Genomic DNA, 10,966 nt, shown 5'->3' with positions numbered 1-10,966 from the left:
AATTTGAATCCATTGTTCAGGTGTCCTCCCTTCTGGAAGAGCATAAAACCAGCTTGCTCCATCTCCCTTGTGGCAGCCTTTTAGCTATTTGAAGATTAATATAATTTCGACATTTTACTGCTCAATTAAAGTCAGCTCTAAGACCACGTTCATACCTTTAAATTGGCAATCATTATGATTATTGGTTCACACATTTAAAGCACTATGGTTCCGCTTTAAACCATCATGTCGTCCCCAAAAGAATTATGGGAACTGTAGTTTGTTAAGGGTGCTGAGAGTTGTTAGGAGATCACCCCTATTCCCCTCAGAGACCTGCCTAGAAAGCCTGGAGGAAAGTGTGGCCTGGTGCCATATGGGCAGCCAGCGCAAGCTTCTGAGCAGCGCAGTTGTGAACACCTTGCTCTTTCACTTTAGGATCCCCCTTGAACTTGCCAAGAGATGTCTCAGCTCCTCGGGAACATTCACAGCATCATCGGTGCTTTCAACAAGTACGCAAAGGACGGTGGGGAATGTGCGACGCTCAGCAAGGGCGAGCTGAAGAGCCTCATCCAGAAGGAGTTTGCCGAGGTGATTGTGGTGAGTGTCTACATTGGTCTTCTTGGACAATGGGATGGGATGGGAGGATTGGGGGCAGAGGAAGAGAGACCAAGTATGGAAGACTTGCATGCTATGGGTGGATTTAAGATATTGGGGAGGTCAAGTGAATGGGCTTCAAGTTAAGGAGGACCAGGGAGTGAAGGAGGCCTTGTAGACCAGGAGATAGGGAACAATGCTGGCCAAGGCTAATGAAGCTTAGGAGAAGGGTCATGGCTCAGTGGCAGAGCCTCTGCTTTGCAAGCAAAAGGTCGCAGGTTCAGTCCCCCAATGGCATCTCTAGGTAGGGCTGGGAAGTATTCACTGTCGGTCAATGTTGTGGACAATGCTGCTGTCAGTCAATGTAGACAATGCTGAGTTAGATGAACCCAATGGCCTCTGTATAAGGCAGCTTCCTCTGTTCCTATTTAAGTAGAGGGCCATGGCTCAGCAACAAAGCATCGGCTCCACATGCATACAGTCCCCGGTTCAAATCCCTGGCATATCTAGGTAGGGTTTGGAGAGAGCCTTGTCTCTCTGGAGATCTGCTGCCAGTCAACACAGACAATACTGGGCTAAATGAAACAATGGACTGACTCAGTATGTTCCTATTTAAACCAGCCCTTTAGTCAGAACTTTGAGGACTGGGATTCTTAATTGGTTTTTGAGAGGGTGGGACATAACTGTGTGGAGGAGCACCTCCTTTGCACCTTCCGCTTTGCATGCACTCAGGTTCAATCCCTGGACCTCTCCAGGTTGGGCTAGGAATGTGCATTGTCTGGGCAAGAGGGAGATTGATGGTCCAATGGAGCAGCTCAGTATGACGGAGTTATACTGCCTTCCGAAGTGAGTAACAAGCTTGGTGCATTTCCTTTCAGAACCCGCAGGACCCTGAGACAATCGAGACTATGCTGCAGCTGCTTGACAAAGACTGTGATGGCAAGGTGGACTTTGAGGAGTTCACCGTCCTGGTGTTCAAAGTGGCAAAGGCCTGCTATAAGAAGGAACACGAGTGTGGAGTGACAGCAGAAGGGCAGTCCAGGAGGGGAGGGAGCAGCGCAAGGAGACAGGAGACATCAGCGCTGAGCAAAGGCTCAACTCAACAACCTGCTCAAGAACCGGAGAAAGTTTCTGAACCTGAGTCTCAGTGCTCATCTCAAGAAGAGAAACAGGAGTCCCCAAAATCAGAGACACTCTCTGATAGACGGAGTAAAGAACCCCTAAAACAAGAACGGGGTTCCCGGTTTTCACAGAAGCCATCAGGGGCGTGTCCAACTCAGAGGGAGAGAGAGGAAGGCCAAAGAGGAGAGAAGGAGCCATCTTGCCAAGGTTTTCGGAGAGAAGTGCAGCATTGCTCCAAGCCCTCGCAGCGGAAACCCCAAATCGTAGCTGAGGAGATCAGCAGACAAAGCTGCCAGGAACCTGACACACCAGATGAATGCCAGACTCAAGGAACTCAACAGAGCACAGTCCAAAAACCATCCCAGCCATGTCAGGTGGAGGAACAGGGCCACAGGGAGCCACAGGAGCAAGATCAGGCAGCTCAGCAACCTACTCCCCATCGAAAGGAAGCTCCGAGACAAACCCAAGAGCAACTGAAGAGGGAACAGGATGTAGTGAAGCCCAAGTCGCAAGAATCACAGAAAGCGGTTCGAAGACCAGCCCAAAGGGGGGTTGAGGACCCTCAAGCACCAGAACAGAAATCAACTTCCCAGTCCTGCAGAGATCATCAGGAGGAACAGCCTTCATTGGGCTGTGGGAAAGAAAGAACGTCAACGTCTGAGCAACATTCAACCTGTTGTCAAGAGCAGGAACCTCAGAGAGGAGAGCGGTCAATGCAGCAACAGGAATGTAAGCCTCAGACACGGGGGAAAGGTGCCGTTCGTAGACTTGTAGAAGAGTATCAGGAAGCAAAGGATGATTCTTGCCAACAGCCAACAAAGGAAGTTCAAGAACCGGAACAGGCTCAGAGTTGCAAGCCAGATGGTGGGATTCTGACACGTGGAAAGCAATCAACTCACCAACAGGAATGTCAGTCTCAAGGTCATGAGCAGGCCTTGACTGGCCAAGAAGAGCAAGAGTCTCAATCCCCAGAGGAGGCCACAACTGGCTGTCATGAACGTCAGCCTTTGACCACAGTACGACATCAGCCACATCAAGACGTTCAGGAGCCTCAGCGCTCTGGAAAGGGCCATTGCCGCCGCCATGAATGTCAGACTATGACACCAGAACAAGTTGTTTCTCCTCAAGAGGACACAAAGCCTCAGACATCAGAGAAGGAAGCCTGCGGTGAGCCAACAGAGAGTACCGAGCAGACCACAACTGGCTGTCATGAAGGTCAACGTTTGACAAGACAACATGAACCTTATCCAGAAGAGAGTAAGCCTCAAAATACAAGGCAGAGTCAATATCGCAGTCATGAATGTTCACCTCTGACACCAGAGGAGGGACCTTTCCCTCAGGAGAGGACAACATCTCAGAAACAGGAGAGAGAGGAAGCAGAGGGTTCAGAGAAGGCCACAACTGCCCGTTGTGAATGTCCATCTTTAAGAAGACGTCAGCCCTGTCCAGAGGAAAGTAAGCCTCAAAAGCCAGGGCAGAGTCAACATCGCAGTCATGCATGCCAGCCTTGGACACAAAAGCAGGTCCCCTCTGCTCAAGAGATGTCTCAGACACAGGAGAGAGAAGCCAGCTGTGAGCTACCAGAAGCTCCAGAGAAGGCCACATCTAGAGGTCGGCCATCAAAACAATGTCAACCCCATGTAGAAGAGCAGAAGCCAAAAAAACCAGGGCAGAGCCAACATCGCTGTCAAGAATCTCAGCCTCTGGTGCAAGAACAAGCTCTTTCTCCCAAGGAGGAGACAAAACCTCAGGTGTCAAAGAGAGAAGCAAGCTGTGAGTCAGTGGAGACTCCAGAGAAGGCCACATCTGGTGGTCGGACATGTCAGCCTTCACCATCAGAACGATGCCAATCCCGTTCAGAGGAGCAAAAGCCTCAAAGACCAAGGCAGAGCCAACATCACTGCCAAGCATCTCGGCCTCTGACTCAAGAACAAGCTCTTTCTCCTAAAGAGGAGACAAAACCTCAGGTGTCAAAGAGAGAAGCAGGCTGTGAATCTGTGGAGACTCCAAGGAAGGCTACATCTGGTGGTCACGCATGCCAGTCTTCAACATCAGAACAAAGCCAGACCTGCCCAGAGGAACGGAAGCCTCAAAAACCAAGACAGAGCAAAGATCAGCATGAATGTCAGTCTTCAGAAACAGAGCGGGGAATTTCCCCTCAGGAGGAAACAAATCCTTGTGAACAAGAGCAAGAATCAAGCAGTCAGGAGACAGAGGCTCCAGAGAGGGCCACAACTGGCCGTTGGAAAGGTCAGTCTTCATCAACAAGGCATCAGCCTCACCCAGAGGAGGGGAAACCTCAAAACTCTGGGCAGATCCAATACTGCCCTCATGAATGCCGGCCTCTGACACCAGAGCAGGCCACTTCCCCTCAAGAGGAGACGAAACCTCAGACATCGGAGAGAGAAGGGAGCTGTGAGCCGACACAGAATCCAGCTTCCCAGGGGCCGGTCGATTCTTTGGCCAGGCAGCCCCTCCGACCTTGGCCTCAGCAACAGCGCAGAGCATTGCAGTTCCCTTCTCCATGGTCCCCAAAGCACTAAAGTCTCCCCAACGAAACCAAAACCCTTCTAGATAAAAAAAAAAGGCTGATGTATAAAGGATTGTGACCCAGAGAGAAGAGGGTGGGTGGCTCATAGGAGCTGGAAAACGTCTGGCTTTGGTTTGTTTCCCACTAACTCTGGCAGGTGTGTGTGCAAGCAATTGCCAAGAAGAAGTGGCTGGTTGGCTGTATTTAGCTTGATGGGTCGCTAGTAGGGCAGGGACGGTGTCAGGCTTAATTGTGGGCGTCTGGGAATGAGAATCATTGAGCCGCTTTGCTTTTTAGTTAATGTACCATTGCTGCTCCTTTGAAAGAGACATGTTGGCCCTCACCCCGGCCAAGTAGCAAAACATTCATTCTCACCCACTTCCTGTCTAGTCCTCAGATGAGCTCAAGGGATAGGATGAGGGACCTGTGGCCCTCTAGATGCTGTAAGACCCAGCTAGAATGTTTGGGATTATTGGGCATGAATTTTCCATCCCTGTGTTAGGTTAATGCAAGAATTGGCCCCAAATCACTCTTATTAAGGCTGATGTCCCACTCATACAATGGCAGGACCGGGAGGAAGCTGCCTGGATCCGAGGGTTCAGGGCTGTCAGGATACAACATGGTACACTTTGGCTTTAGATTAGTCTAAAGGAATGCTTTCTTGCTTCTTTGATAGTCAATAAAAGAAATTGCAACCAGAACCTAGTGTCGCGTCCTTTGTCTTTGCAACTGAGATGGTTTTCCCCCCGCTTCAAAACAAACATACGGCCATATTGGGCTAGGACTGGCCATCATGACATCTCAGCTGTACTGCATGAGACCCTTGAGGCTGGAGGCGAGGCCACTGAGGCTCTCTCTGGGCCATGCGCCTTGTCAGCCCTTTTCTGTGCCCTCCTTGAATGCTTTCGATTGACTAGAATGTCACCTTGAACGATCATAATGCCTCTTGATTATCTTCTTGGTGTATATGAACAGATATGCGTGTGTGACCAGGCAGTGGCCTATTGTATAAAGTCACATCCATTGCTCCACTGGCTTTTGCTTCTGGCATGTGCCCCCAGAAGGTTTTAACACAAGGTAATGCAGCCCTGAAGCTGATAAAGGTTTATCACACATGCTTTTAATACTGAAATCCTAGGCAAACGTCTCTCAGAGTAAGTCCTGTTGAACTACAGTGGGAATTGCGTAAGAAGAGCCCTGTTGGGTCAGGTCAATGGCTCATCTAGTCCATCATCCTGTTCTCACAGTGACCAAGCCAATTCTTATGGGAAACCCACTAGCAGGACCTGAGCAGAACAGCACCATCTCCCCTCCTGCAGTTTCCAGCAACTGGGATTCAGACGTATTGCTGCCTCTGACCTGTGGGAATGTTCAGGGATGCAGGAGAGGATCTATTGTTTGATTATAGCCTTTCCAACTTGTGTTAACAAGTTCACAATTTAGCAGAGTAACATTCCCCTTTTTAAACTCACAGCGGATGCGTTTGCTCAGGCTCGCTAAAGCCTCTATAATAACTGTTCTGGTATTTCCCCCTTATTCCCCCATAAAAGATAAGATATGACACAGTCTTCTGTAAAAGTATAAAAAGAGTTTACTCACTCACATTCTGTTTGCAATCAGATCCCAGAAGGCAGACTTATCTAAGAAAAGTAACATACACCTGGAAATTATCTCATAAGGAAACAGTCCCTTTCCTCTCTTGGCTGGAGGCCAAGGAAGTTTACCTGCTGGCTGGACAAACATTCCTCCCCATGTGTAAACATGTTCACTCTAGGAATGTTGTACTTGACTGCTCTTGTGTTTCACATCCCACAGAACCGTGGAGGCAGAGTAGAGCCATCAACTAACAATCAATAGCCACCACCCCCTCCTCCTCCTCCTCCATGGATCTGTCCAATTCTTTGCCCAAATAAATACATATTGACATATTTCTTCATTCATTCAGCAGTTCTTATATATACTAACCCATCAAATCTTCTGAGCAGGATATGCAAAATATACATTAAAAGTGCTAATAATAATAATAATAATAATAATAATAATAATAATAATATAGACTCATAGAGTTGGAAGGGACCCCAAGGGTCATCTAGTCCAACTCCCTGCAATAAAGGAATCCTGCCCACAGCCAATCCTGGGTGGACTTGAACCACCAACCTTCTGGCTAACAGCCACACACGCTGACCCATATTATTATTATTATTATTATTATTATTATTATTATTATTATTATTATTATTATTATTATTCCTATATGATTGGGTTGCCCAAGCCACTCTTAGCAGCTCCCAATAGAATATTAAAAACACGATCAAACATCAGACATTAAAAACTTCCCTAAACAGGGCTGCCTTCAGATGTCTTCTAAAAGTCAGATACAGTGGTACCTCGGGTTAAGTACTTAATTCGTTCCGGTGGTCCGTTCTTAACCTGAAACTGTTCTTAACCTGAAGCACCACTTTAGCTAATGGGGCCTCCTGCTACTGCCGCACCGCTGGAGCACGATTTCTGTTCTCATCCTGAAGCAAAGTTCTTAACCTGAAGCACTATTTCTGGGTTAGCGGAGTCTGTAACCTGAAGCATATGTAACCCGAGGTATCACTGTAGTTGTTTATCCCCTTGACATCTGCTGGGAGGGCGTCACACAGGCCGGAATGCTTCTTCAACACCAACTTCGTTGGACTGGTCATGTTGTGCGGAGGCCTGATCATCATCTTCCAAAGCAACTCCTCTATTCCGAACTTAAAAATGGAAAGTGTGATGCTGGTGGTCAACAAAAGAGGTTTAAAGACTTTCTCAAGGCAAATATTTTAAAATGTAGTATAAACACCAACAACTGGGAAACACTTGCCTATGAGCGCTCCAGTTGGAGAACAGCCTTGACCAAAGGTGTCATGGGCTTTGAAGACACTCAAACTCAGAACTCAAGGGAGAAACGTGCTAAGAGGAAGGCTTGCTTGGCAAAGCCACACGGGATCAACTCCCTCCCGGAATCCAATGTCCCCACTGTGGAAGGACGTGTGGATCCAGAATTGGCCTCCACAGTCACTTACGGACTCACTGTTAAAATCGTGTTTATGGAAGACAATATTACTCGGCTATGAGGGATCACCGAAGAAGAAGAAGAAGAAGAAGAAGAAGAAGAAGAAGAAGAAGAAGAAGAAGAAGAAGAAGAAGAAGAGGAAGAAGTAGACCCCTAAACATTTTTTAAGAAAAAAAAAAAGCACTGGCTTCATGTAAGCTGCCTGTTTACAAAGGTGCCCAGTGAGAACAGAAACTAAAAAAAAATAAAAGTGGTATTCCGATTGCTTGTTGTAGTTGCCCTGTGGCAACGGATACTATTTCTGGACATCAAAAATGATGACAATAGCGGGGTTGACAGATAGCATAAGCCCAGCAACCTGTTTGGAGGTGGAGAAGGTGCAGCCAGTTGGGCTAGGCAGAATGGGATGGAAGTGAATCAGATTCGCCCAAGGAGGGCGTTGGCTTCCACTCCCGCAGTTAAGAAAAGTAGAAGAAAGGACCAGTCCTGTGGTGTTCTCCAACCTGCTTCTCTGAGCTGTTGCACTTACAGACCTGTGTAAGTTGAAATCCCTTGTTTTGAGGAGCAGAGACAATGATTTATGTATGCGATGACCAGTGCCGCATTTACATATAAGCTAAACAAGCTATAGCTTAGGGCCCCACTCTCTTGGGGGGGGGGGGCAAAAAAAAAATTAAAGGGGAAAAAACCCTGGATGTACATTTCCAAAATATAAGATAAAAAGCAAATAAAATAAAACCTACATACAGCAACAGTGTTTTGTGTTGTGTAGGCTCCTAGGATGTAAGTCATGGGTAGGCAAACTAAGGCCTGGGGGCCAGATCCAGCCCAATAGCCTTCTAAATCTGGCCCACGGACAGTCTGGGAATCAGCGTGTTTTTACATGAGTAGAATGTGTCCTTTTATTTAAAATTCATCTCTGGGTTATTTGTGGGGCATAGGAATTCATTCATTATTTTTTTTCAAAATATAGTCCGGCCCCCCACAAGGTCTGAGGGACAGTGGACCGACCCATGGCTGAAAAAGTTTGCTGGCCCCTGATGTAAGTCATGGGCCCCGCCTGCTAGCCTGCTCCCTAAAATATCACTGCTTTGCTCCTTTCTGTATATAGGGTGCCCACATTCTGCAGGGACTGGTTGCAGGGCAACATGGGCAAATGGCTTTAGATACCTATTAGGTCCATAAATTACCATATAGCATATATTCAACACAAAAAACCACAACAATTTGTTGTTGACAAAGGACACCTGGACATGTAAAGAGCCCCATTACCTTCAGTAGCTGAGGGCCTCCTCAAACCGAAATCCGGCCCTGGCGATGACAGCAGCGTGGATACTAAAAGGAATCAAGGTATGTAAGTATTTTTATAAGTAAGTATTTGTAGAGAGAGGATTGGTTCCTCCCTCTGTCATAATATTGGAACTCTGAGTCTATTTAGCACTGGGGTTATGGGCTGGCGGTAATCTGTCCCCACCAACAATCTAGCCCATGGTTTCCCAAACCTGGGTCTCCAGCTGTTTTTGGACTACAACTCCCATCATCCCTAGCTAGCAGGGCCAGTAGTCAGGGATGATGGGAATTGTAGTGCCCAAAAAAACACCTGGAGACCCAAGTTTGGAAAACCCTGATCTAGCCGCAGCAATTTGCAACCAGCGTTTCTCTTCCAGGAGAGGGAAATCTATCAAATGATCAAATGCATATGGCGGAAGGATGGAGTGGAATGGGGGAGGGAGGTGGGGAGAGGGGTGGGATTTATAATGCACAATTCCATGGTGCTATGCCGCCATCTTGTGGTGGCTGGAGTTCATGTCATGAGGGGACGGTCCAGCAGGCTTGACCAGCCAAATGGCGTAGAATTTGAGACGTTGGGTCCAATAAAGTCTGTGTCCAGAACTGACATTTTGTTTGCTCCCTGGTCCCCAGGATCTGCTGTTCTTAAAATACCAGGAGCGTTGCCATTTGCGGCTGCTGTGTTTGCAATCATGCAACGGAGCAGGAGTATTGGTCCTGAATGGGGTAGCTGTGCCCCTGAAGGACCAGGTGTGCAGCCTGGGAGTCATTTTGGCTCACAGCTGTCCATGGAGGTGCAGGTTAAATTCGTGTCCAGGGCAGCTGTTTATCAGCTCCATCTGGTACGCAGGATGAGACCCTACCTGCCCGCAGACTGTCTCGCCAGAGTGGTGCATGCTCTGGTTATCTCCCGCTTGGACTGCTGCAATGCGCTCTACGTGGGGCTACCTTTGAAGGTGACCCGGAAACTGCAGCTAATCCAGAATGCGGCAGCCAGACTGGTGACTGGGAGCGGCCACGGAGAACACATAACACCGGTCTTGAAAGACCTACATTGGCTCCCAGTACGTTTCCGAGCACAATTCAAAGTGTTGGTGCTGACCTTTAAAGCCCTAAACAGCTTCGGTCCAGTATATCTGAAGGAGCGTCTCCACCTCCATCGTTCTGCCCGGACACTGAGGTCCAGCGCCGAGGGCCTTCTGGCGGTTCCCTCATAGCGAGAAGCAAAGCTACAGGGAACCAGGCAGAGGGCCTTCTCGGTGGTGGCCCCTGCCCTGTGGAACGCCCTCCCACCAGATGTCAAAGAGAACAACAACTACCAGACTTTTAGAAGACATCTGAAGGCAGCCCTGTTTAGGGAAGCTTTTAATGTTTGATGTATCACAGTATTTTAATATTCTTTTGGAAGCCGCCCAGAGTGGCTGGGGAAACCCAGCCAGATGGGCGGGGTATAAATAAATTATTATTATTATTATTATTATTATTATTATTATTATTATTATTATTGCCATTATTATTATTTATTGACAGCTTGTATACCCCTCCCGGATTAAGACCCAAGCACTTAAAAGATTTTGGTGCCCCTATATGTATCTAATTCAAAATATAAACATGTGAGCCTCAGTAGACCAAGTGGCAGCTTACCAGTTAACAGATTCTAATTTTGTTGTATCCCCAAGACTAATGTCTAACATTAACATCTATTATTACTATTTTATTTTGTGTGTGCGTTATTTTTTCATTTATCATAGGAGCCTTTTTCAACAATTTTTATTAAATTTTCTGTTTTACAATTTCGAACATTCATTTAAACAACCTTAAAATATCAAAAACTTCCCTTCTTCTCTTTCCAAGGTTCATTTTGCATAACATAAATCTCTGCATATTTTATATAAACTAAACCATTCAGTACTCCATTATTACATCCATCAAAACTTATTTACACTTTTGAATTTATCTTAATGCTGCCAGCGTTTTCAAGTGTACACAACCCCCCCCCATATATTCAATAAACTTTTTCCAATCTTCTCTAAATGAATGTTCTTTTTCTTCTTTTATTCTATATTCTATAGGAGCACACCCACAAAACTCTTTAGACATTCTGTCACACTTTCACGTGACCAAGGTCAGCACCCAGGCAAGAGCAGGGAGAGAATGCGGATGGGTGATTTTTCATTTTCCCAATCTTAAATTTAGCTCCTCAAGTTTCTTCAGCAATTTGGGGGGGGGGAGGAGTAGTCATGAATATTTGCCAGTGTTTTAGAATGAATTTCCCTGAATATAAATATTTTTGTGCACTCTTTTGACTAATACACATCTTTTCCATGCAATTTTACCCTATATTTTGCATTTTTCTACTGTGTTTTTGTTCCGCATCCATTTTCATGCATACTGTATGCATTGGGTAC

The 10,966-nt window shown here is 46.7% G+C and overlaps 1 protein-coding gene across 1 annotated transcript; it reads left to right on the top strand.

The window, feature by feature from the left end:
- Positions 1–400: 400 nt before the first annotated feature.
- Positions 401–4,926, top strand: LOC308576287 (uncharacterized protein). The gene is made up of 2 exons (XM_081175486.1): positions 401–576; positions 1,452–4,926. The coding sequence occupies exons 1-2, from the start codon at positions 439–441 to the stop codon at positions 4,236–4,238; spliced, it is 2,925 nt and encodes a 974-aa protein (XP_081031612.1). The 5' UTR covers positions 401–438; the 3' UTR covers positions 4,239–4,926.
- Positions 4,927–10,966: the final 6,040 nt, after the last annotated feature.

Source organism: Podarcis bocagei, assembly GCF_964188305.1.
Source record: "Podarcis bocagei genome assembly, chromosome: 16".
NCBI classification, from domain to species: domain Eukaryota; kingdom Metazoa; phylum Chordata; class Lepidosauria; order Squamata; family Lacertidae; genus Podarcis; species Podarcis bocagei.
Note: the sequence above shows the minus strand (reverse complement) of the source record. Positions and strands in the feature narration are given on the sequence as shown.